Source organism: Pelobates fuscus, chromosome 1 (assembly GCF_036172605.1).
Source record: "Pelobates fuscus isolate aPelFus1 chromosome 1, aPelFus1.pri, whole genome shotgun sequence".
Lineage (NCBI taxonomy): Eukaryota > Metazoa > Chordata > Amphibia > Anura > Pelobatidae > Pelobates > Pelobates fuscus.
The window spans coordinates 77,911,992-77,939,729 of record NC_086317.1 but is presented as its reverse complement, the minus strand read 5'-3'; the positions used below and the strand labels follow the sequence as shown (position 1 = coordinate 77,939,729).

The following is a 27,738-nucleotide window of genomic DNA, read 5'->3' as shown; positions in this document are numbered from 1 at the left end:
AACTACTAATTAAGCTGTAGTGGTTCTGGTGACTATAGAGTCCATTTAATAGTTTTGCCAATTTTATTGGACTAAAAAACCCTGGACGAAACGGAATCGCATGTATTTACCTGTGTTTATATACAGTTATTTATTTTTTTAAACTGCACTTTTTGAGACTCGGCTTATGTCTACTAAACAATAACAAGAAATCTACCTCTAAAGTCTATAGTTTATTGAAAATAACACACACATTCAAATTAACACACATGCAGTAATGCATATCAATAATTTTATTACAGATTTACATATATACTGTATTTAAATTTACAAAGCCATCTCCAAACAAATACCTTTTTGAAAGGATTAAGAATATTATCAACAGCTTTTGTGAAAGAAATAGAGAGAGCAAACCTGATTTTTTGCTAAAAATGCATGTTAACATACACTTAAACCCAATGCATGCTCCTTTTTTCAGTCAGATTACGATTTTCATAAACCTCTTGTAGATGACCAAAACTGCAAAGAAAATTTTGGCAAAGAATAAAATAGATGTAGAACAGCCTGTTTCTTCTTTGACAGCATACTAGTACGAAGAACAGTTCATTTCCCGTCACCATACACACAGCTTTGCCACTTTCCTTTGTGTTCTTAGCTTTGCGTCTTATACTGGGGGGAAAAATAAATAGCATGTGTGTTTCAAATATATAAATAAATACATATAAAATGTCTTCTGCACACGTTAAAGGGACACAATAAGCACCCAACTTTAGCTTAATGAAGCAGCATTGGTGTAGAGATCATGCCCCTGCAGTTTCACTGTATAATTCTCATACATTGTCAGTGGGGAAAAAAAAGGTTTAATTTTCAATTAAATCTCACAACACAATGTCTTTACTTTAGAAGTTCTTATCACGTGCACTGCTAACTGAACTTTTTCACACAGGAAGCTTTAGCAGGCAGTTAACAGAGCAGGAGATAAGAAATTCTGTGCAAGATGGGAAGTTAAACTCTTTAGACTTCTTTTTCAGGAAGTGTGAAAATAGTCTGTGAGTGCCAGCCAGGGGAGGTGTGGCTAGGGTTGCATAAACAAAGCTTTTTAAACTCTAAATGGCAGAGAACTGAGCAGTGAGGGTGCTTGGGCATTATCTATACACACAAAACACTTCATTAAACTAAAGTTGTTTAGTTGCTTAGTGTGTCCTTTTAATTATAAACCATAAAAGACATGAAATGGAAATATCCTGGGCATATTACCATTTGATAGTGTCTTAAATTAAGTCTCAGTATGACTGTGCTGAAGTGCAGAATGTTTAAGGAATATCCCATTTAAAAGGCACTTTATGAAAGTGCAGATTTTGATGCAAAATCTGCACTTTTAAAATTAAATACTAAAATACCTTCCCGGCTGTCAAACAGCCAGAGAGGTTTGCTTCAGCCTTCTATTAGTCCCCCCGAGCTAATGGAAATGGAAACGTCACTCTACACAAGGGTGCCTGCATCCCCTCCGCATACCTCTTCTAAGATTTTTGATTGGACCAGCATTCATTCTGAATGCTATGCTGTGCTGTGCATGCACACATAGAGGGAAGCTTCAGAGGGGTAGATCTACTAAACAGTGATTTAAAAAAAAAATATTTGTAGTGTGGAGTGTTCCTTTATGTCCACATGTGTGTGTTTATATAAGGCAAATTTAACAAAAATAAATACATACTTTATTCATTATCCAGTCAGCATCTTCAATAGCCCTTTTAATGATCTGTTGTACCCTCGCATGATCATTGTCATCTGCGTGTACCCGAAAACTCTGAAAGTAAAGGCAAAAGATGTATGTAAATAAATATGACAAGCCATTCAGCTATAACTCTTGTGTAAAGTTCATAAACTAAGCGCAGTCACAGATTGCGGCTTTTGCAATTAGAGTGTTTACAGGTTTGTTTGTTTTTCCAACCAAAAAGTAGTACAGTGCAATCAGCCACTTGAAAACTACGGCTCTAATTTTTGCAGAATGACCAAACAGGTCTCAAAAATAATGAAGGAAGCTCCCACAGTCTCCCTAGATAGGAGCACTTCCTCCCCAACCAGTAATCGAATCTTCCCCCTTAACATCAAACACTCACAGGGAAAGCAATGAAGATAAGTTCCTCTACAATGGTACTGTTTCCAACCAGAGTGAACAGATTCAAACAAAACAGTTTGTAGCATAATGCATTGCAACAAAAAGTTTATCTATACAGGTAGTTAGGATACTTATTTTTAACTTTAATCTGAGCCTTTGAAGAAGAGTCTACCAGTTTCTCACTAATCACAGCACAACTGCTGCACAGTTGTTTTTTTTTTTACATGTCTCTGTTTATTAGCCTGGTACTGTACATTTTGCCAGGACCAGTGGCGTACCTACCACGGTCGCAGGGGTTGCAGACCACGACCCCTGCGACCGTGGGTCGCCTAAATGCCGACATAGGGGGCCCAAGAGGTGGCCCAATGGTCACCTAAAGGACCCCCCTGCAGGAGGCAGAGTTCCTGTCAGACGCAGCGAGGGAGCTGTGTTCGCTCTGCTCTGCTCCCTCGCACGCTGTTTGCTGATGCCAGGAGCCGGAATATAACATCACTAGACAGCCCGCGAGGGAGCAGAGCAGAGAGAACAGAGCTCCCTCGCCGCGTCTGACAGGAGCCCACGTCTGACAGGAGCTCACGTCTGACAGGAGCTCACGTCTGACAGGAGCTCACGTCTGACAGGAGCTCACGTCTGACAGGAGCTCACGTCTGACAGGAGCTCACGTCTGACAGGAGCTCTGCCGCCCGCCACACTGAAGCCCCACTGGACCCCAGGGACAGTTGGGTGGACATTTAATATTAATAATTTGTGTGTGTGTGTAATTGTGCGTGTAAGTATTTGTGTGTCTGAATGTGTATGTGTCTGTAAGTGTATGTGTGTCTTAGTGTGTCTGTGAGTGAGTGTGTGTGTCTGTGAGTGTACGTGTGTATATGTCTGAGTGCGTGTATATTATTGTATGTGTGTGTGTGTCTCTACATGTGTCTAAGTATTTCTGTATGTATGGGTCTCTGTGTGTATGTATGTGTGTGTCTGTATGCATGTGTATCTGTTTGTCTGCATGTGTGGGGGGACACACGTGGGGTACGAGGTAGATGTATGGGGGGGCCCCAGAGCAATTTTTGCACCAGGGCCCCGTGGTTTCATGTTACGCCTCTGGCCAGGACGTTAGTGTGTTTATCTCAACAGCATTCTGCACATATAAAACTATCAGACAGGACTGTTTTACTTTTGAATGTTTAGCTATCATACCTTGATGTTGATGTTTGAGGCTCGAGTATAAGCCGACCCGAATATAAGCCAAGGCCCCTAATTTTACCCCAAAAAACTGGGAAAACTTATTAACTCGAGTATAAGACTAGGGTGGGAAATGCAGCAGCTACTGGTAAATTCCTAAATAAAATTAGATCCTAAAAAAATTATATTAATTGAATATTTATTTGCAGCGTGTGTGTGTGTTTGAGTGCAGCGTGTGTGTGTGTATGAGTGCAGCGTGTGTGTGTGTGTGTGTATGAGTGCAGCGTGTGTGTGTGTGTATGAGTGCAGCGTGTGTGTGTGTGTATGAGTGCAGCGTGTGTGTGTGTGTATGAGTGCAGCGTGTGTGTGTGTGTATGAGTGCAGCGTGTGTGTGTGTGTATGAGTGCAGCGCGTGTGTGTGTGTGTGTATGAGTGCAGCGTGTGTGTGTGTGTGTGTATGAGTGCAGCGTGTGTGTGTGTGTGTATGAGTGCAGCGTGTGTGTGTGTGTATGAGTGCAGCGTGTGTGTGTGTATGAGTGCAGCGTGTGTGTGTATGAGTGCAGCGTGTGTGTGTGTATGAGTGCAGCGTGTGTGTGTGTATGAGTGCAGCGTGTGTGTGTGTGTATGAGTGCAGCGTGTGTGTGTGTGTGTGTGTATGAGTGCAGCGTGTGTGTGTGTGTATGAGTGCAGCGTGTGTGTGTGTATGAGTGCAGCGTGTGTGTGTGTGTATGAGTGCAGCGTGTGTGTGTGTATGAGTGCAGCGTGTGTGTGTGTATGAGTGCAGCGTGTGTGTGTGTATGAGTGCAGCGTGTGTGTGTGTATGAGTGCAGCGTGTGTGTATGAGTGCAGCGTGTGTGTATGAGTGCAGCGTGTGTACCAGAGCCTTGGTGGGGGGTGGGCAATTTTATTATTTTTTTTATTATTATAATAATTTTTTATTATTATTATTTTTTATTTTATTTAATTATTATTTTTTATTTTATTATTATTTAAAAAAAATTCGTCCCCCCTCCCTGCTTGATACATGGCAGGGAGGGGGGCTCTCACTCCCTGGTGGTCCAGTGGATGGCTGTGTAGGAGGGGGGCTGGCAGAGCTCTTGCTTACCTCTCCTGCAAGCTCCCTTCTCCTCCGCGCCGGTCCAGTCAGCTCCCCTGTCAGCTCACAGTGTAAGTCTCGCGGGAGCCGCACTATGACCCCGCGGCTCTCGCGAGACTTACACTGGGAGATGACAGAGGTGCTGACCGGACCGGAGGAGGAGGGAGCTGACAGGAGCTGCAGGAGAGGTAAGTAAACGCTCTGCAGCCCCCACAGCCCCCTGTCTATATTATGGCAATGTAAATTGTCATAATACAGACACTGACTCGAGTATAAGCAGAGTTGGGGTTTTTCAGCACAAAAAATGTGCTGAAAAACTCGGCTTATACTCAAGTATATACGGTAACTGGCTATTCACTACTAGCTAGCTACCAGCTGTTCATACTCTGACGCCAGTTGTACTCCTGTGTTTTGCAATGTCTTTTTATGTAACTAATTTCATCAGTAAACACGTAAGCCTATGGACAGGGCCAGACTGGGAAAAAATTTGGCCCAGGGATTTTTTAATCACAGAAACCCAGTGGCATGAGGGCATTACTAGAAGGGGGGGTTGTGTCATCAACAATGGAGAGCATGCTCAGAGTGAGCAAGTTGGTTCAATGCTCTTCCAGGGCAACCCATGGAGAGCTCTTGCATGAGAAAAAGGCCCTGCACGCTTGCATCTTGTCTCTGGTGTCTCTATAAGTAGGATTCCAGAGGACAAAAGGGCTAGGAAAGAATACTGTACATGTGTTTGAAAGCTGTTTGTGGGATTGCTTGTGTAGAGTGAGCGAATTGTGGTGTGGTGTGGTGTTTGTGTGTTTCGGTTATAGTTGAGTTTTGTTTGTGGTAGAATATGTGTGGCTAGAGGCTGTAGAGAGTGTGTGTATAGGGGACATGGTGTGTATCGGCTGCAGAGAGTGTGTATTTAGGGAATTTAGTGTGTGTTTTAGCATACAGGGATCTAGTGTGTGCATATCCAGAGTGTGTATATGAGATGTAGCGTGTATGTCAGGAATGTGGTGTGAGCAGGTGGTGCAGTGTGTTTAAAGTTGATCTAGTGTGTGTAGGGGATCCAGAGTGTGTATAGGGGATGTAGAGGGGTGATGTGTTTGAGGGATGCTGTGCGTGTGAGGGGTGCAGTGTGTGTGTAAGGGTTGCAGAGGCTGGATGAGATCTGAGCAAATGCATTTTTTTTATTAACCCCTTAAAGGGACTCTCCAGTGCCAGGAAAACAAATCGTTTTCCTGGCACTGCAGGTCCCCTCTCCCTCCCACCTACCATCCCAAGTTGCTGAAGGGGTTAAAACCCCTTAAAGGGACTCTCCAGTGCCAGGAAAACAAATCGTTTTCCTGGCACTGCAGGTCCCCTCTCCCTCCCACCTACCATCCCAAGTTGCTGAAGGGGTTAAAACCCCTTCAGTGACTTACCTGTATCCAGGGCCGATGTCCCTCGGCGCTGGGTCAGGCTTCGCCTATGCTCCTCCCCTGCCGACGTCAGCCGGCGGGGAACACCTATTGCGCATGCGCGGCCGGTGGCGGGGGAGACCTATTGCGCATGCGCGGCATTAGACCTCCCCATAGGAAAGCATTGAATAATGCTTTCAAATGGGGAATTCGGCAACGCTGGAGGTCCTCACATAGCATGAGGAAGTCCAGCGTCGTATAACACACTTTTCGTGTTCTATGAACACGGAAGTGTCCTCTAGTGGCTGTCTAGTAGACCTCCACTAGAGGAGGACTTAACCCTGCAAGGTAAATATTGCAGTTTATAAAAACTGCAATAATTACACTTGCATGGTTAAGGGTAGTGGGAGTTGGCACAAAGATCACTCCAGTGGGCAGAAGTGGTCTGGGTGCCTGTAATGTAGAATTATTAAAAAATGATCTTTATTTGTACCTGTATTGAATTATTGTACTAACTCCATTTTGATTTCACATAACCTCACATTATGACAGACCCTCCATTTTGTCTACATTACATGACAGAATTTCCTAACAGCATTTAGCATAATGAACAAAGACTGTATTTTCTATAAAGACATGACTAACCCCGGAATTGCTGAATCTCCTGTAATTTGCAACATAGTATAATCTGAAGGCCATGAGAACACTGTACTAATGAAATGTTCTATTCATAAAAGAACCTTGCACCTGACCACGAGACTGACATCACTAACTGCCCAAGATGACGCTCAAGCCCCCCTTCCCACCGAGTAAGCCTCATGCTGGGAGAGATGGTGCTTGAGCCATCTGTCCACACCCGTGTCCAGAACAATACCACCTCCCGTTGGGAGGACACCTAGCTAGTCACTCAAATCCCTGAGCCAATTAATAATATTGATGGGTGGGCATTGACATAGCCACTTAACATTTAATCCAATTAATGATGTTTATTTGTTATTATCTGATATTCAATGATGATGTCATTTTGCCTTTAAAAGGGTCTGCATACTCGTTTTCTAACCAGATGCCATTAAATTTTCTGAAGTGCTTTTAACCTGAACTCCATGTGTCAGTGTGAACTTACTTCTGCGTATACGCAATTTAATCATCTCAGATTTGGACAGGAACAGATAGACATTTAAACATATTTGTTTATTTCTAAATTAATCTACATCAATTTGGCGCAGAACGTGGGGCATCGGGCTATGGCCTCCGGCCGGTAAGCCGTCCTAAGGAAGATGCTGTTGGACGGGGGAATCCGGGGGGAAGGAAAGGAGATTGATCACCTCCCTGTACACGGTAGAGACTACAGCAGAGTTTATCCGGTATGTTCCAGTCCCTTTGATTGACCCGTCCACGTGTCTGTGACTGCTTCCCGGGAGGACATCAAAGACAGGTAATATCTTGCCCGGTGTCTTGTTACTCACTTGTTTACCTGCATTTAGTCTATCTGTTGCCTGGGTGTGTTTGTATTGGCCTGTTTTAGTTTAAGTGCCCGGGTAGAGTGTTTATCTGTGTACCCTTTTGGGATAAAGGGGGGTGGACCTGTGGTAGTTTGCCTGGGGGTCCTCTGTTTGCCTGTTTACTCCTTTTAGGAACCACGTGGCTGTGGTTGTAAGGAAAAAGGGGGGTGGACCTGTGGAATTTTCCTGGGGGTCTTCTTTGCATGTTTACCTCTTTTAGGTGCTGGGTAGCTGCAGCAGTAAGGAAAAAGAGGAGGGGGGAATCTGTGGAGGGGTGTAGACTCATTGCTTCCTGGGGATTCCCCATGGTGTCACTTTGATAGCCTAGCTAGCCTCATTGTGCACATAACTCTGCTTGCAGAGAGGTGGTAACCTCCAGCGCTGAGGCTGGTGGAATTCCAATTTTTTATTTGTGGCGGGCGGATTCAAGCAGGCATTGCTTGTCTCCAGCACCACGTGGTAGTGAGACTTATGAGTGGGTTCATAGGGGCGCTACGGGAGTGAGGATAGAGGTGGCCACACTTAGTGGACTGCTGTAACGAGGGAGGCTATACAGGATTCGGGTCGGAGATGGTTGCTGTTTCCTGTGGCCGCTGGTAGTGAAACTTACGAAAGTTGTTCTCCGAGCGGGGACACTACGAGGTTGAGGGAGGTGACTTTGGTCACACGAGTAAAGGAAAGGGATTACTGTTGATTTTATTTGAACTGTGATGCATGCACTGTATTTCAATTGTATTGTTGTTTTTTGTTTAAATTGGGAGTCATTCAAACTCCTGTGTCTGTCTCTAAAATTCCACTTTACTTTTTTACCTTTTCTATACTTCCTGAGTTATATACACTATCCTCTCCTATTTCTATTGTGAGAGAAGTGATTGGTCACACACTTCTCACCTCGCTCCAATTAGTGACTAGTCTACGTTTTGGGAAGACGCACTTGGGGGGACCCACCCCTCTCGAGTGGCAGTCCACCATTGTAGACACTCTGTTTCATCTTCTTTCCCCTATATCTGGGACGCCTTTTATAGGGGGAATGGAACAGGGATTAGAAAAGCCCAATAAAGGGCTGGCTAGCGCGTGTGATCTAGTTGAAGATAGAGATTGCTAAAGTGTGTAAAATTGCTGTGCCTTCATGTGGTAGATTGCAGCCAGAAAGCTGGCGTAGATTGCTGACAGAGAAGAAAGCAAGCTTACAGATAATGCTGGTACAGAGTAGCAAGAGCTATTCAGCAGGAAGGTTGGGTTGAGGAAGAACTAGATCACAAAGGGTTAAGAATGTATGTATATTATAATAATTGTGTTACTGGGAAGCTCTCCCAGCCAGAGCCCTGTCATGGCGTCCAGGAGGTGACCACTCCCATCATCCCGTCAGTAATGACCGAAATGTAACTGACCACGGTCACCATCCCCATCCAATCTTAAATGCTGGGTTTTTGTATTTTGTGTTAGCCATTACCCTGGTAGAGGGTGGGGGTTTTGTATTGAGTTTCACTGAGAGTATTGCTAAATGTTGTGTTTTTGTGTCTCTTTGCTTTTGCAATAACTGTAACGTGGCTATCCTTCTGTCTTGTTGCTGTACAGCATTGACATGGTTAAAGAGATTCTGCTGGCAGTCTCTCTCTCCCCCCCTTCCCCCGCCTCTCTCTCTCTTGCTTTCTGTGAGACGCGAGGGGGAGGGAGGGGGGCTTGCGTGCTTGCAAATTCAGATTTGTCCCTTCCGTAGAGTTATTCAGAAACTACTGATAAGACTTAGCAATGGAATTTTTGCTAGAAAATTTTCTAACTGTGTATTTTGCTAGTTACATAGGAGTGATGTGTCGTATAGGAGGTTTCTAGGGTTTGTGTATTGTTGTTGTTGTTGCCATTTGTGTGACGCCAGCAGGTTCCGTGGCGTTGTATATGTATTTGGACGTGTTGGGTGATTAATAGCTGGTGAATGATGGGGGAGGTTAGTTGCATCCCGTGAGTTTATTTTTTGCACCATGTTATTCCAAAGCTTCACGGGCTGTTAAATGTATAATGTTTTCATTTGTCTTATTTAATCCATCAAGTCTGTCCATAGTTTAGTATTTCATTTTGCCTAACAGAATGTTGCTTCTCTGATTTATTTTATTAGGCTATAACTTAGTGTAGCTAAGCTGAAAAAAAAATGGCCCCTAGAACAAAAGAGGGTTGTCCTTAAGTGCCCTCACTCTGCCCTTAGTGATGTCAATTCTGGCCATCTATGGCTGACGAGATCTACTCCTACCACGCTCATCCTATCCTAAGACATGCTGTCTTCCTTAATTCCCACATATTATGAACAAAAATGTTACAATTACTAAAATAATCCTGCTATTAGTTTCCCTATATCAGGAAAGTGTCTGTGACAAGTGATGGTTAATATGTAGATAGACATATATATTCTATCGATTCACGTGTAAGTAACAAGTGTGTTTGAACTTTGTACAAAGATTGATAACATGCTGGAAGAAGGGTTATCATAAAGAAATTTCTAATAAACCAAGATTTCTTGAACAAATGGTAATACAATTAAGGGTTGGTTTAAAAATGTTTTGATCTAATTGAAAAGGAACCAGTTAACATTATAAGCATAACTATTAACAAATGAATAAGGTGGGAGTGTGTTCCAATCTGTTTTTTACTGGATAATGTTTGCCTCCAAGATTAAAAGACTGACTAACATAATTTTTGTTGTAAGCCCAGATATTTTATTATTGCATATGCATAGAAATTGAGACCTTGGGCATTATAGTGTATTAATTCTAGATCTGTTACTAGCAGCAAGTGCTTAGCCTTATGCCTATCCCACGCATGCTTAAACACTTCTACTGAGTTAACCTCTACCACTACAGTTGGAAGGCTATTCCATGCATCCACCACCCTCTCAGTAATGTAATGCTTCCTGATATTATTTTTAAACCTTTGTCCCTCTATTTTTGAGACTATGTCCTCTTGTTATGGTAGTTTTCCTTCTTTTAAATATAGTCTCCACTTTTACTGTGTTGTTTCCCTTTATGTATTTAAAATGCTTTTATCATATTTCCCCTGTCTCGTCTTTCCACCAAGCTATACCTGTTAAGATCCTTTAACCTTTCCTGGTGAATTTTATCCTGCAATCCATGAACCAGTTTAGTAGCCTTTCTTTGAACTCTCCTTAAGGTATCCATATCCTTCTGAAGATATGGTCTCCAGTACTGTATCCAGTACTCTAAGTGAGGTCTCACCAGTGTTCTGTACAATGGCATGAGCATTTCCCTCTCTCTACTGCTAATACCTCTCCCTATGCAACCAAGCACTCTGCTAGCATTTCCTGCTGCTCTATTACTTGTACATTGTCATTAACAGCCAGAAACTGGAAAACAAGAAAGGTGAATTAATGTATAGTTGTTTAACAATGCTTAACAAAATCTCCATTATCTTTTTCATTTATTTTGCAGAAGACAATGTTATTTGTCTATTTTGTATGTTTGAAAAAAAAAAATAGTAATAATACATTATCAGTGAAAAGTAGAATAAGTTTTATCCCATTTGCAAGACATAAAATTGTGATAATGTATATTTGTGATATAAATAAAATAAAGAACGAGAGTCAGGGATAGCGTCTGTCTCCACGGGCACAAGTCTGGTGTGGGAGAAGTGGTGGGCTAGCCACTGCGGGACACCCACGGAGTGAAACGTTCGAGGCCTGTGCAGACAAGATGAGCATGTTAGCCTTTTATTATTTTTCTCTAGGGAAAGCATAGGGCCAGTTAATAGTTGTTGTACATGGGCTATTTGCAGCCTCCATTGCATTTCTACCTAGTCTTGATTTCTGATGTATCCTCCATTGCTACATCACCTGTCTGCTCCCTTACCTGCCCACCCCCGCTTACTCCTTCCACCGATCCCTCCCCTTCATCTACAGTCTCCCACTTTCTCCTCCTACTCCTCCCTCTACTCCACCTTCTCCTCTCTCCTCCTACTTCTCCTCTACTCCTCCTCCAACTCCTCCCTCTACTCCACCTTCTCCTCTCTCCTCCTACTTCTCCTCTACTCCTCTTCCTACTCCTCCCTCTATTCCTCCTACTCCTCCCTCTACTCCACCTTCTCCTCTCTCCTCCTACTTCTCCTCTACTCCTCCTCCTACTCCTCCCTCTACTCCACCTTCTCCTCTTTCCTCCTACTTCTCCTCTACTCCTCCTACTCCTTCCTCCTGCTCTTACTCCTCCCTCCTCTTCCTACTCCTCCCTCTATTCCTCCTTCTCCTCCTCCTACTCCTCCCTCTACTCCACTTTCTCCTTCTACTCCACCTTCTTCTCTCTCCTCCTACTCCTCCTTCTACTCCACCTTCTCCTCTCTCCTCCTACTTCTCCTCCATTCCTCCTCCTACTCCTCCCTCTACTCCACCTTCTCCTCCTCTTACTCCTTCTTCCTCTTTCTACTCCTCCCTCTACTCCACTTTCTCCTTCTCCTCCTCCTCTACTCCACCTTCTCCTCTCTCCTCCTACTTCTCCTCTATTCCTCCTTCTCCTCCTCCTACTCCTCCCTCTACTCCACTTTCTCCTTCTACTCCACCTTCTTCTCTCTCCTCCTACTCCTCCTTCTACTCCACCTTCTCCTCTCTCCTCCTACTTCTCCTCCATTCCTCCTCCTACTCCTCCCTCTACTCCACCTTCTCCTCCTCTTACTCCTTCTTCCTCTTTCTACTCCTCCCTCTACTCCACTTTCTCCTTCTCCTCCACTCCACCTTCTCCTCTCTCCTCCTACTTATCCTCTATTCCTCCTTCTCCTCCTCCTACTCCTCCCTCTACTCCACTTTCTCCTTCTCCTCCACTCCACCTTCTTCTCTCTCCTCCTACTTCTCCTCTATTCCTCCTTCTCCTCCTCCCTCTACTCCACTGATGTAGATTAATTTAGAAATAAACAAATATGTTTAAATGTCTATCTGTTCCTGTCCAAATCTGAGATGATTAAATTGCGTATACGCAGAAGTAAGCTCACACTGACACATGGAGTTCAGGTTAAAAGCACTTCAGAAATTTTAATGCAATCTGGTAGGAAAACAGTTATGCAGGCCTTTTTAAATGCAAAATGACATCATTGAATATCAGATAATAACAAATAAACATCATTAATTGGATTAAATGTTATGTGACTATATCAGTGTCCACCCATCAATATTATTAATTGGCTCAGGGGTTTGAGTGACTAGCTGGGTGTCCTCCCACCCGGAGGTGGTATTGTTCTGGACAAGGGTGTGGACAGAAGGCTCAAGCGCCATTTTTCCCAGCATGAGTTTTACTCGGTGGAAAGGGGGGCTTGAGCGTCATTTTACACAGTCAGCGATGTCAATCTTGTGGTCAGGTGCAAAGTTCTTTTATGAATAGAACATTTCATTAGTACAGTGTTCTCATGGCCTTGGCTCTGGCCTTGGTTATACTTTGTTGCATGTTACAGGAGATTCAATAATTCCGGAGTCAGCTATGTCTTTATAGAAAATACAGTCTCTGTTCATTGTATTAAATGTACTGGGAAATTCTGTCATGTAATGAGGACAAAATGGAGGGTTTGTTACAGTGTGAGGTTAAAATGGAGTTAGTACAATAATTCAGTACAAGTTCAATAAAGATTTTTTTAATAATTCTACATCAGTCCCCCCTATGAAATGTTAATATTCTAAAAGATAAACTTTATTGGTTAGTTCCAGAAGACAGGTTAGCCCAAAGGCACAAAACCCTATGAAGTAACGATTCTTAAAGTCTTCTTAGTTCTTCAGAGGGACATCATGAATAGACAAGCTTACATTACCATATGGACCTGTGTTATCTGGAATATAGGCACAACAAGTCATGGTGACAGGTAAACGTTGTTGGTTGCAATAGATATAATAAATGCAAATCAAAATATTATTATTATTATTAGGTACCCCCCTTGGCACACCTATGGCATCAATATATATATATATATGTGTCAAACTTTCCCTTTAGAGGGGTGTTCCTCTTTATGTTCTGAAGCATGAATGTGGTGTGTCAAGAGTACCTTGTCATGTATTATGTGTATGGACATAATAACCTTGGCTAGGGCGCATTTGCTTATGCATTGTAGTATTAAACCTGTCCCACGCTACATCAGCGTAGGTGGACTCGGATCATTTAGTCAATATTAATATCACCACAAACTCAGGATGGGCAAATAATCCTGAGGGAGCTTGGCGTTTGGATCTCTTTAGCTTCACGAGGTCTCCTTTTGGGGTCCTCGGCTTTCCATCGATGGCAGGTGGTCAGGCATTATTATGGCCATCAAACACCTACTTGCTGGTATCTTTTTATTTAACAAGTAATTTTTCTTTAGAGTCAAAAGTGTGTCAAAATCAACAAATGTCACTTCTCATGTTGCAGAGAGAGAGAGAGAGTCTTGAATCTGGAACAATGAATCCACTGAGTGATCTCTGCAACTTTCACAATGCACTACTGGGTATATGGTCTTGGTTGTCACATTGATGACCGGCTAGGCTTCTGGCCATTCTGACAAAATGTCTATTATAACTAGTGCATATTTGACCCAGTAGCTCTTTGTCACCTGGATTCTTGAAAGGGATATTGAGAGTTAGCTAGGTGCTTAGGAGTATTTAGAGATCAAAGAGTTCATGAGGGTCTTGGATAGGTATAAAGTTCCATGGTCTCACTGCCCAGTACATGTTTTTGGGTAAACAGAGCTTGAGAGTGTTGGAGTACAGCCCGTCTTCAAGGGTTGCCCCTTTTTGTTTTTCCAGCTTTGTATTTCTTCAGGGTCAGCAGCTGCTTGTCATTCTTTCAGAAGTTTGAAATCTGTGGGTAGGATCTACATGGTGAGTATAGAAGTTTCTTTAGCGGACACCCTTCTGTCCACTTCCCTTGGTGCACTTGTGGCTTGGTTGGCAGCTTTTGGGCAGCTGAGTGGTGCTTCTTATCTTCCAGATTGATCCAAAATAATGTGCTGCACCCAGGGCATATCTTGAATCTGTGTAGATATTGGCATGTCTTCCTTCAGGCATTTTGTATGCCACTGAGAAGGCTGTCAATTCAGCGTCTTGAGCAGATGTGAATGAGGAAAGTGAAGATGCTTGACGTACCTGATCTTCTGTAGCAACAGCAAATCCAGTATGGTACCTTTCCTCTTTATCCGCAAACAGAGTGGAGTCAGGATCTGGTAAAGCTACTGCATGCTCTGTTGAAAGGTGTCTTGTTTCTTCTTTCATCTGTTCAAAGCAACCATGAGGAGCAGTAGAAGAGGTTTCCTCACCTATTTCTGTGTGAGATTGGGGGGTATTTATCTTTCTATTTACAGTTCTCTTGCTGACCCCCCTCTGTAGAGAGTTGTGAATTGATTGTTCATGTTTTGTTCTAATGAGTCAGGTTCCTTTCATGAGATTTCTGGGGACTTAGTGTAGAAAAAACATGAGGGACAGCCACCTCCCTTACAGGTGTCTTACTTCCTTGAGAGTGTCCAAAACAGTTCTTTCATGTATGAATAATTATTCGTTAGTGTGGTATTCCCCCCTGGGAAGTGGCGGAAGAGTGGCCAGAGCAACTTTCCTTCAAAATATAATGTTGTCAGGTAGAGGCAGAGTTGTCTATGGGTGGAGGAAATTGGTAAGGAATAAGAAGGGAGGAAGCATATAAAGGATATAGATATGGTGGTGGGGAGATGGAAGAATGAGTAGTGGATAGAGTGAGAGGGAAGAAGGTGGAGTAGGAGGAGGAGAAGGCGGAGTAGAGGGAGGAGTAGGAGGAGGAGAAGGAGGAATAGAGGAGAAGTAGGAGGAGAGAGGAGAAGGTGGAGTAGAAGGAGAAAGTGGAGTAGAGGGAGGAGTAGGAGGAGGAGAAGGAGAAATAGAGGGAGGAGTAGGAGGAGGAGAAGGAGGAATAGAGGAGAAGTAGGAGGAGAGAGGAGAAGGTGGAGTAGAAGGAGAAAGTGGAGTAGAGGGAGGAGTAGGAGGAGGAGGGAGGAGTAAGAGCAGGAAGAAGGAGTAGGAGGAGGAGAAGGTGGAGTAGAGGAAGGAGTAGGAGGAGAAAGTGGAGTAGAGGGAGGAGTAGGAGGAGAAAGTGGAGTAGAGGGAGGAGTAGGAAGAGGAGGGAGGAGTAAGAGCAGGAAGAAGGAGTAGGAGGAGGAGAAGGTGGAGTAGAGGAAGGAGTAGGAGGAGAAAGTGGAGTAGAGGGAGGAGTAGGAAGAGGAGGGAGGAGTAAGAGCAGGAAGAAGGAGTAGGAGAAGGAGAAGGTGGAGTAGAGGGAGGGGCAGTAGGGGAAAGTGGGGGACTGTAGATGAAGGGGAGGGATCGGTGGGAGGAATAAGCGGAGGTGGGCAGGTAAGGGAGCAGACAGGTGATGTAGCAATGGAGGATACATCAGAAATCAAGACTAGGTAGAAATGCAATGGAGGCTGCAAATAGCCCATGTACAACAACTATTAACTGGCCCTATGCTTTCCCTAGAGAAAAATAATAAAAGGCTAACATGCTCATCTTGTCTCCACAAGCCTCGAACGTTTCACTCCCATGGGTGGCCCATGATGGCTTGCCCACCACTTCTCCACACGGGGTCTTGTGCCCGCGGAGACAGACGCTATCCCTGACTCTCGTTCTTAATTTAATAATTTATATCTAACATCTCAAAATGTAATTCCTACTTATATCACAAATATACATTATCACAATTTTATGTCTCGTAAATGGGATAAAATTTATTCTACTCTTCACTGATAATGTATTTTTAAAACATACAAAATAGACAAATAACATTGCCTTCTGCAAAATAAATGGAAAAGATAATGGAGATTTTGTTAAGCTTATAAATGGCTATACATTAATTCACATTTCTTGTTCTCCAGTTTCTGGCTGTTGATGACAATGTACAATGTAATAGAGCAGCGGAAAATGCTAGCAGAATGCTTGGTTGCATAGGGAGAGGTATTAGCAGTAGGAAGAGGGAAATGCTCATGCCATTGTACAGAACACTGGTGGGACCTCACTTAGAGTACTGGATACAGTACTGGAGACCATATCTTCAGAAGGATATGGATACCTTAGAGAGAGTTCAAAGAAGGGCTATTAAACTGGTTCATGGATTGCAGGATAAAATTCACCAGGAAAGGTTAAAGGATCTTAACAGGTATAGCTAGGTGAAAGGACGAGACAGGGGAAATATGATGAAAGCATTTTAAATACATAAAGGGAAACAACACAGTAAAAGTGGAGACTATATTTAAAAGAAGGAAAACTACCAAAACAAGAGGACATAGTCTCAAAAATAGAGGGACCAAGGTTTAAAAATAATATCAAGAAGTATTACATTACTGAGAGGGTAGTGGATGCATGGAATAGCCTTCCAACTGGAGTGGTAGAGGTTAACTCAGTAGAAGTGTTTTAAGCATGCGTGGGATAGGCATAAGGCTAAGCACTTGCTGCTAGTAACAGATCTAGAATTAATATACTATAATGCCCAAAGTCTCAATTCCTATGCATATGCAATAATAAAATATCTGGGCTTACGACAAAAATTATGTTAGTCAGTCTTTAAACTTGGCTTATTCATTTGTTCAAGAGATCTTGGTTTATTAGAACTTTCTTTTAGTAAATGTTCTTTGAGATAACCCTTCTTTCAGCATGTTATCAATCTTTGTACACAAAGCTAAAACACACTTGTTACTTATACGTGAAACGATAGACATATATATTCTATCTACATATTAACCATTACTTGTCACAGACACTTTCCTGATATAGGGAAACTAATAGTAGGATAATTTTAGTAATTGTAACTTTTTTGTTCATAATATATGGGAATTAAGGAAGACAGCATGTCTTTAAGATAGGATGAGCATGACACAATACACGGGCGGATATGACCTCACTGATATGGTAAGGGCAGAGTGAGGGCAGGAGGAGGCGTGGGTACTAAGGACAACCCTCTTTTGTTCTAGGGGCCATTTTCTTTTAGGGCATTTCAGCTGACAAATGAAAGCATTATACATTTAACAGCCCGTGAAGCTTTGAAATAACATGGTGCAAAAAAAAAATAAACTCACGGGATGCAACCAACCTCCCCCATCATTCACCAGCTATTAATCACTCAACACGTCCAAATACATATACAACGCCACGGAACCTGCTGGCGTCGCACAAATGGCAGCAGCAACAACACACAAACCCTAGAAACCTCACTCCTATGTAAGTAGCAAAATACACAATTAGAATATTTTCTAGCAAAAATTCCATTGCTAAGTCTTATCAGTAATAACTCTACGAAACACAAATCTGAATCGCACTGAGTCGCAACCACGTCCCCCCCCCCCCTCCTCCTCCCTCCCCTGTCTCACAGAAGGCAAAAAGGGAGGGGTAGGAGAGGGGGGACTGCAAGCATGACATTTTAACCATGTCAGTGCTGGAAAGACAGTTACGTTACAATTATTATAAAGGCAAAGAGACACAAAAACACAACATTTAATAATACTCTTAGGGTACCCATACTAAACCCCCACCCTCTACCAGGGTAATGGCTAATACAAAATACAAAAACAATTATTATGATATACATACATTCTTAACCCTTTGTGATCTAGTTCTTCCTCAACCCAACCTTCCTGCTGAATAGCAAGCTAAGCTTACATACTTTTGCAATCTTTGCAACACCTTTAACCATCTCCTCACCCTCTCTGTCTTCAACTAAATCACATGCTAGCCAGCCCTTACTGGGCTTAGTTAAATCCTGCCCCATAATCCCTTTTCCCCTACACCAGCGTCCTAGATATAGGGAAAGACAAGGAAAATTGAACAGGAACGTCTACAATGCCTACTGCCACCTGAGAATTGTGGGCCCTTCTCAAGTGCATCTTCCCAAAACGTAGACTAGTCACTGAATCCGCCTACCCGGGGTGGTAGACACGGATTGGAGCGAGGTGAGAAGTGTGTGACCAATCACTTCTCTATTAAGAGGAATGGGAGTGGATAGTATAATAGTACAGGAAGTGTAGAAAAGGTAAAGAGTAAGGAAAAATCCTTAGGGACAGACACAGGAGTTTAAATGACTCCACATTAAACAAACAAGACAACAGTACAGTTGAAATACAGTGCATGCATCACAGTTCAAATGAAATCAACAGTAATTCCTTTCCTTTACTCGTGTGCTTACTCCAAAGTCACCTCCCTCAATCTCGTAGTGTCCCCGCTCGGAAGAACGACTTTCGTAAGTCTCACTACCAGCGGCCAAGGATAACAGCTAACACCGGTCCGAAATCCTTTCTAGCCTCCCTCGTTACAGCAGTCCACTTAAAGTGGCCGCGCCACCCTCACTCCCGTAGTGCCCCTATAAAACCCACTTTATAAGTCTCACTACCACGTGATGCGGAAAACAAGCAATGCCTGCCTGAATCCCCCCAGGAAACAGAGTCCCCTGCCACAAGGCTAAGTCTCCTACCACAATTAAATAATCAGTGGACCTTCAACTCAACTAGAGCCGAAGGGTCCGGGTCAGGACGTCCCCAACTAAACTAGAGCTGGATGGTCCGGGTCAGGACGTCCCCAACTCAACTAGAGCTGGATGGTCCGGGTCAGGACGTCCCCAACTCAACTAGAGCTGGATGGTCCGAAAGCGCACAGTGAAGCTAGCTAGGCTATCAAAGTGACACAAAATTGGATCACAGGAAACTATGATTCTACACAGATCCCACAGTTCCACAAACTTCTTTTTCCATACAGCCACAGCCACGAGGCTCCTAAAAGAAGTAAACAGGCAAAGAAGACCCCCAGGAACACATCCACAGGTCAACCCCCCTTTTTCCCTACAACCACAGCACCGTGGTTCCTAAAAGGAGTAAAACAGGCAACAGAAGACCCAGGCAAATCCCCTCAGGTCCACCCCCCTTTATCCCAAAAGGAGTAAAATACAAACAGATAGACAGACAAACTGAAGACCCAGGCAAGTCCCCTCAGGTCCACCCCCCTTTATCCCAAAAAGGGGAAAACAAGCAAGACAGAGAACCCCAGGCAAATCCCCTGCAGGTCCACCCCCCTTTATCTCAAAATGGGGAAACAGGCAAACAATTCAAACACACCCAGGCAACAGATAGACTAAAATGCAGGTAAACAAGTGAGTAACGAGACACCGGGCAAGATATTACCTGTCTTTGATGTCCTCCCGGGAAGCAGTCACAGACACGTGGACGGGTCAATCAAAGGGGCCGGAACATACCGGTGGCTCTGCAGAAGTCTCTACCGTGTACCTGGAGGTGATCAGTCTCCTTTCCTACCCCCAGGATTCCCCCGTCCAACCTTGTCTTCCTTAGGACGGCTCACTGGCCAGAAGCCATAGCCCGATGCCCCACGCTCTGGCGCCAAATTGATGTAGATTAATTTAGAAATAAACAAATATGTTTAAATGTCTGTTCCTGTCCAAATCTGAGATGATTAAATTGCGTATACGCAGAAGTAAGCTCACACTGACACATGGAGTTCAGGTTAAAAGCACTTCAGAAATTTTAATGCAATCTGGTAGGAAAACAGTTATGCAGGCCTTTTTAAATGCAAAATGACATCATCATTGAATATCAGATAATAACAAATAAACATCATTAATTGGATTAAATGTTATGTGACTATATCAGTGTCCACCCATCAATATTATTAATTGGCTCAGGGGTTTGAGTGACTAGCTGGGTGTCCTCCCACCCGGAGGTGGTATTGTTCTGGACAAGGGTGTGGACAGAAGGCTCAAGCGCCATTTTTCCCAGCATGAGTTTTACTCGGTGGAAAGGGGGGCTTGAGCGTCATTTTACACAGTCAGCGATGTCAATCTTGTGGTCAGGTGCAAAGTTCTTTTATGAATAGAACATTTCATTAGTACAGTGTTCTCATGGCCTTGGCTCTGGCCTTGGTTATACTTTGTTGCATGTTACAGGAGATTCAATAATTCCGGAGTCAGCTATGTCTTTATAGAAAATACAGTCTCTGTTCATTGTATTAAATGTACTGGGAAATTCTGTCATGTAATGAGGACAAAATGGAGGGTTTGTTACAGTGTGAGGTTAAAATGGAGTTAGTACAATAATTCAGTACAAGTTCAATAAAGATTTTTTTAATAATTCTACATCACCACCTTCTCCTCCTCTTACTCCTTCTTCCTGCTCTTACTCCTCCCTCCTCTTTCTACTCCTCCCTCTACTCCACTTTCTCCTCTTCCTACTTCCCCTGTCCTTCCTACTCTACCTTCTTCCCCTCTCACTCTATCCACTACTCATTCCTCCATCTCCCCACTACCATATCTATATCCTTTATATGCTTCCTCCCTTCTTATTCCTTACCAATTTCCTCCGCTCATAGACAACTCTGCCTCTACCTGACAATATTATATTTTGAAGAAAAGTTGCTCTGGCCACTCTTCCGCCATTTCCCAGGGGGGAATACCACACTAACGAAAAATTATTCAGACTGGTGGAGGTGCACTTCATCATGAAAGAACTGTTTTGGGCACTCTCAAAGAAATAGTGCGGTCCTGACCCAGATTCCCATGGAAGTAAGACACCTGTATCATCACTGGGAGGTGGCTGTCCCTCATGTTTTTTCTTCACTAAGCCCCCAGAAATCTCATGAAAGGAACCTGACTCATTAGAACAAAACATGAAACACTAACAATCAATTTACAACTCTCTACAGAGGGGGGTCAGCAAGAGAACTGTAAATAGAAAGACAAATACCCCCCAACCTCACACAGAAATAGGTGAGGAAACCTCTTCTACTGCTCCTCATGGTTGCTTTGAACAGATGAAAGAAGAAACAAGACACCTCTCAACAGAGCATGCAGTAGCTTTACCAGATCCTGACTCCACTCTGTTTGCGGATAAAGAGGAAAGGTACCATACTGGATTTGCTGTTGCTACAGAAGATCAGGTACGTCAAGCATCTTCACTTTCCTCACCCACATCTGCTCAAGACGCTGAATTGACAGCCTTCTCAGTGGCATACAAAATGCCTGAAGGAAGACATGCCAATACCTACACTGACTCAAGATATGCCCTGGGTGCAGCACATTATTTTGGATCAATCTGGAAGATAAGAAGCACCACTCAGCTGACCAAAAGCTGCCAACCAAGCCACAAGTGCACCAAGGGAAGTGGACGGAAGGGTGTCCGCTGAAGAAACTTCCATACTCACCATGTAGATCCTACCCACAGATCTCAAGCTGCTGAAAGAATGACAAGCAGCTGCTGACCCTGAAGAAATACAAAGCTGGAAAAACAGAAAGGGGCAACCCTTGAAGACGGGCTGTACTCCAACTCTCTCAAGTTCTGTTTACCCAAAAAAAAAAAAACATGTACTGGGCAGTGGGCCCATGGAACTTTATACCTATCCAAGACCCTCATGAACTCTTTGATCTCTAAATATTCTAAAGCACCTAGAATTACTCCTCTAATCATCAGTTACTGCCGATCCTGTGTTATTTGTGCCAAGGACAGCTCAGGCAGAAGAGGAGGAGAATCCTAAGCACCTAGCTAACTCTCACTATTCCTTTCAAGAATCCAAGTGACTATATCCAGGTGCCGAAGAGCTGCCGGGTCAGATATGCACTAGTTATAATAGACATTTTGTCAGGATGGCCAGAAGCCTAGCCGGCCATCAATGTGACAACCAAGACCATATACCCAATAGTGCATTGTGAAAATTGCAGAGATCACTCAGTGGATTCACTGTTCCAGATTCAAGACTCTCTCTGCAACATGGGAAGTAACATTTGTTGATTTTGACAAACTTTTGACTCTAAAGGAAAAATGACTTGTAAAAAAAACAAAAAGATACCAACAAGTAGGTGGTTGATGGCCATAATAATGCCTGACCACCTGCCATCGCTGGAAAGCCGAGGACCCCAAAAGGAGACCTCGTGAAGCTAAAGAGATCCAAACGCCAAGCTTCCTCAGGATTATTTGCCCATCCTGAGTTTGTGGTGATATTAATATTGACTAAATGATCCGAGTCCACCTACGCTGATGTAGCGTGGGACAGGTTTAATACTACGATGCATAAGCAAATGTGCACTAGCCAAGGTTATTATGTCCATACACATAATACATGACAAGGTACTCTTGACACACCACATTTATGCTTCAGAACACAAAGAGGAGCACCCCTCTAAAGGGAAAGTTTGACACATATATATATATATTGATGCCATAGGTGTGCCAAGGGGGGTACCAGATGATTTTGCAGTAAAAGGAAAGTTTGAGTCCATTTTCCCAACCGTCACTGCTAATAATAATATTTTGATTTGCATTTATTATATCTATTGCAACCAACAACGTTTACCTGTCACCATGACTTGTTGTGCCTATACTCCAGATAACACAGGTCCATATGGTAATGTAAGCTTGTCTATTTTATGATGTCCCTCTGAAGAACTAAGAAGACTTTAAGAACCGTAACTTCATAGGGTTTTGTGCCTTTGGGCTAACATGTCTTCCGATACTAACTAATAAAGTTTATCTTTTAGAATCTAACATTTCATAGGGGGGACTGATGTAGAATTATTAAAAAATTATCTTTATTTGTACCTGTATTGAATTAATGTACTAACTCCATTTTGATTTCACATAACCTCACATTATGACAGACCCTCCATTTTGTCTACATTACATGACAGAATTTCCTAACAGCATTTAGCATAATGAACAAAGACTGTATTTTCTATAAAGACATGACTAACCCCGGAATTGCTGAATCTCCTGTAATTTGCAACATAGTATAATCTGAAGGCCATGAGAACACTGTACTAATGAAATGTTCTATTCATAAAAGAACCTTGCACCTGACCACGAGACTGACATCACTAACTGCCCAAGATGACGCTCAAGCCCCCCTTCCCACCGAGTAAGCCTCATGCTGGGAGAGATGGTGCTTGAGCCATCTGTCCACACCCGTGTCCAGAACAATACCACCTCCCGGTGGGAGGACACCTAGCTAGTCACTCAAATCCCTGAGCCAATTAATAATATTGATGGGTGGGCATTGACATAGCCACTTAACATTTAATCCAATTAATGATGTTTATTTGTTATTATCTGATATTCAATGATGATGTCATTTTGCCTTTAAAAGGGTCTGCATACTCGTTTTCTAACCAGATGCCATTAAATTTTCTGAAGTGCTTTTAACCTGAACTCCATGTGTCAGTGTGAACTTACTTCTGCGTATACGCAATTTAATCATCTCAGATTTGGACAGGAACAGATAGACATTTAAACATATTTGTTTATTTCTAAATTAATCTACATCACCTGGAGTGTCCCTTTAAGGACTGAGCCAGTTGTACATGTTGTGATCAAAACAAAACGTAAATAAAAACTGGAATTTGCACTGTTCAACTGTAATTCACCTTTTTCATATTAAGTGCACAGGGCTTTCATTTCACATGGCCTATTCATATATGAAACATAATTCATTATGAATAAAATCTAAAAAAAAAAAGTGAGAAATTACAATTTTTTTTTTTTAATTGTTTAGTTCTGCGTGGCATTTTAACTGTGAATGTCATAATACTGTTAGCTCTTACTGAAATAAAAGTCTTACGAGTACAACAGTACCCCCCATGTAGGTATTATGGTGTTTTGGAAAGTTAGAGGGTCAAATATAGCAAGGTACATTTTTCAGTTTATACACATTGAAATTCACCAGACTGGTTATTTTGCCTTTGAGACCGTTTGGTAGCCCAGGAATGAGAATTACCCCCATGATGGCATACCATTTACAAAAGTAGACAACCCAGGGTATTAAATATGGACTATGTCCAGTCATTTTCAGTAGCCACTTAGTCACAAACACTGACCAACGTTAGGATTTATATTTGTTTGTGTTACAAATGCAAAAAACAATTATAAACACAAATTTTGGCCAGTGTTTGGCCATAGAACGCCCGCCATCCTTAAGGGGTTAATGTTATTATTTTTATTTATGGGGATGAGTAACTCTAGCCTGCAGCTCATCTAGCTGCAGGCAGTGTTCACTCTTCTTGTGAGTACCTTGAAGCGATGCCGTTGTAACTGCAGCAATCCTCTGAAATGCCTGCTCATGAGAGGAATAGATCCTCCCAGCACCTCTACTCCCCTCACTCTGCTGAAACGAAGAGCTCGTGAGTAAGATCTTTGATCCCCCACCGGCCCTAGAGGGCACACAGCAAGGCCGTCTCTGCGTGGGCTGGCAGAAGAGATCAACTGATCTTCCCTCACAGCTTCGGCCCATGGCCATCACAGAATTTGCCCGATGGCCAGTCTGGGCCTAGCTAATGGAGACAAATTAAGTGGAGACACAAAAGTCACAATGAATCAATATATAGCACTGCGTTACAAGTATAGTAGTGGAGGAAATGCCTCTATTTGATTTCCGACAGCCCCTAGAGGAATGTTGTCGCCCAAAATTGCCATTTCTCTGTAATGGCAATGCTTTACATTGCCAGAGAAAAAGTACAGGAACTATACACTAAATTAATGTAGTTGTTCTGGTGAGTATAATAGTTCCCTTAAGGCTTTTTTCATGCAAACACTGCCTTTTCAGAGAAAAGGCAGTGTTTACATTGCCTCTAGGGACACCTCCAAGTAACCACTCCTTAGATGGCCACTGGAGGTGCTTCCTGGGTCAATGCTGCCAAAAAAAGCAGCCCTGACGTTCAGCGTCCCCACGCTCTGCATGGAGATGCTGAATTTTCCTTCATAGAGATGCATTGATTCAATGCATCTCTATGAGGAGGTCCTAATTGGCCAAAACGGCATTTGGCCCTGCCCCATGCCGATTTTAGCCAATCCAATGCTTTCCCTATGGGAAAGCATTGGATTGGCTAAAAATCTGCCATTTTCATGACGTCACAAAGGAGGCAAAACCAGCGCCGGTGTACCTGCGCAGCGCTGGAAAGAAGGTGAGTTTTAAACTTTTATAGGGGGGTTAAGGGGGGACAAACCACCTAAATGGTGGGTTAGACACTATAGGGTCACGAATACATGTTTGTGTTTCTGACCCTATAGTGTTCCTTTAAGATCTAGTTGTTTTGTTGCTTAGTGTGTCCATTCAAAGCATGTTAGATAACCATTGACTTCACGTCACATTACTCAGAGCTATAAAAAGGTGGTACTTGCTATGTAGTCCAGGAACAGCTAAAGATCTAAGACTGCAAACAACCTGGGAACACGCTATCATTGTGACATCTGACACAACATTTAATACACAATACCATTAGCCCTGTTTGGCTGGATGTGGAATAAAAGTACCTGTTTTATGGCATGTTTGTAATAATTTTGGACATTTTCATTAGGAAGTTGCTTGCAGCATCGAAGAAGATAGCGATAAAGTTGCAAAGGTGTGTGCACCATCTCTGCACCAAGTAATGGAACCATTTGATTATGTTTTTCTGTGATGAACAGAAAAACAAAAAAACTAAGAATTACTACTACACATGCAGGATATTAAGCTATGGAAGACTTAGTCTGTTATAAGAAGCAATGAAAAAATAACATATGGTAAAAAGGAAAGAATTGTCATTAAAGAAACCCTATAGGGTCAGGAACACAAACATGTATTCCTGACGGTATGGTGTTAAACCCTCAATTTAGGTGGCTTGGGTCTGCTGGCGCTGGCCCCGCCCCCGATCTGCCTTCTTGGTGACGTAATCAGAATTGCTGAAAGCATAGGATTGGTTAAGATCGGCAAAGATGCAGGATTGGGGTCTAGGCCAAACACCATTTAGGCCAATTAGCAACTCCTCATAGAGATGCATCTCTATGAGGAAAATTCAGCATCTCCATGCTACCTACTGTGCAGCACTGCCCCAGGAAGCACCTCCAGTTTCCATCTGAGGAGTAACCACTGGAGGTGTCCCTAGGGGGCAATGTAAATACTGCCTTTTCAGAGACTTTGCATGAAAATGCCTGCAGATAATGATTATACCTTTACCAGAACTAGGGATCAACAGCGTATAGGTTTTACCGATATAATCGGCCGATATTTGGTATTTTCGGCAATATCGGTATCGGCCAATATAGATACCGATATTGCCGATAATACCTCCTAGAACCGCCAGGCTCATTACAAGCCCGGCGGTCCTAGGGGGGCGGGCAGCAAGCGTGTACTCACCTCCCAGCAGCTCCTCCAGTTCCCCAGTGTAAGTCTCGCGGCCAGCGTGCCGCGCGGAGCATTGCCATGGTAACCCATGGCAACGCTCTGACGGCCGAGGGGCTAATAACGAGCAGCAGTGACATCGGAGCAGACCGAAGAAGATGGCCACTCGATCGAGGAAACAGGATCAAGAAAGGTTCACCTTTACTAGCCCCTCCCAGGCCACTCGACCCCCAACGTGGCTGTCACAGTCGAGGGTCTTAGCGAATTCAGCAAAGTCCCCAGAAGGTGAAAGTACTGCTTTAAGGGAACAGGAACCCTGCACCCAGACCACTTCAATGAGAGGAAGCGGTCTGGGTGCCGATGCCTATAGTGTCCCTTTAAGCACTGAGTTGGGAACCACTGATCATTAGGGATATTTCCAAAAGCAATGTATGAAACTAGGGTAAAGCTGTGGAATTAATCATTAAAAGCTAAAACTCCAAAGATCTCCATCTGCCTTATTTATTTATTTTTTTACACACTAGTTGATACTTTTGTGTGTTATTAATACATTATAAAGTAATACAAAGTACTAGTGCTATATAATAAAATCTAGAAACACTAATCACAATGCAATGTGTTATCTTCTCTCTACACACACACCATCAAAAATGAAATTTTACTAATAAAACAAGGTAAAGTGCTTATAAAAAAAAATTGAAGTGCAAAAGGTGCATATAATGATAAAAAAAAATACCTTCATATCAATGGTGTTCAATGTAACACAAATGGGATGTATACCTTTCACCAGAGCTAGATTAACTCTTTATTATTATTATTATTATGACTGGTATTTATATAGCGCCAGCATAGTCCTTTATAGCTTTACAATATTATCAGAGGGGGAGATTACATTACACTGGAGTAGGATTTGTCTGCATTACTAAAATAATGTGTCACTCCATATTAAAGTGTCCCTCCAAACCTGTAACAGGGTAACATGGTCTGAGAGCTCTAACTCTGGGGTCACCTCCCACATTAACCCCTATTCTGGTTACCATGACACTATAACTGGCTCACTAAGAGACCGAGTCACTCTGACCCGAACTAGTAGAGGACACTTGACGTCGTGACGTCAGAGGCGGCCGTACACCAGGTCAAAGACCACGTTCTGCGTCCAATAGACGCCTCTCTCTCCCACTCTCTCTCACGTGCAGGCTCCGCCCATTCCATTATGACCTTGACCGGTTGCTTGTTATTTTACTGTTGGCGGAGTGATAACTCCGTGTCAGCGCAAACCTTGCCTGAGGTGACGTGTACGGAGCGGTTGAAGTAGTCCCGGCAGTGCAGCCCGCGCTCTGTCTCCGGGGGCAGTCTGTTTTGGTTTTGAATCAATGACGTCA

General features: G+C 43.1%; 1 protein-coding gene across 3 annotated transcripts; it reads right to left on the bottom strand.

The window, feature by feature from the left end:
* Nucleotides 1-254: 254 nt before the first annotated feature.
* On the bottom strand, nt 255-27,738 carry LYRM9 (LYR motif containing 9). 3 transcript variants are annotated; one of them, XM_063444068.1, is made up of 4 exons: nt 27,635-27,738; nt 25,510-25,649; nt 1,694-1,786; nt 255-648 (listed from the first exon to the last, which is right to left on the bottom strand). In XM_063444068.1, the coding sequence occupies exons 2-4, from the start codon at nt 25,633-25,635 to the stop codon at nt 631-633; spliced, it is 237 nt and encodes a 78-aa protein (XP_063300138.1). In that variant the 5' UTR covers nt 25,636-25,649; nt 27,635-27,738; the 3' UTR covers nt 255-630. The 3 variants fall into 3 exon arrangements, with proteins under 3 accessions (XP_063300138.1, XP_063300146.1, XP_063300129.1); XM_063444076.1 differs by having other exon boundaries at nt 27,640-27,729; XM_063444059.1 differs by lacking the exon at nt 27,635-27,738 and adding an exon at nt 27,547-27,571.

Excerpts from the sequence above, each read along its gene's own strand:
- LYRM9 (XM_063444059.1), bottom strand. The coding sequence starts at position 27,568 with ATGGAATGGGCGGAGCCTGCAC. Across the intron at positions 25,650-27,546 it reads GGAATGGGCGGAGCCTGCAC|AAAAACATAATCAAATGGTT; the intron begins GTGAGAGAGAGT and ends TGTTCATCACAG. Across the intron at positions 1,787-25,509 it reads ACAAACATGCCATAAAACAG|AGTTTTCGGGTACACGCAGA; the intron begins GTACTTTTATTC and ends CTTTACTTTCAG.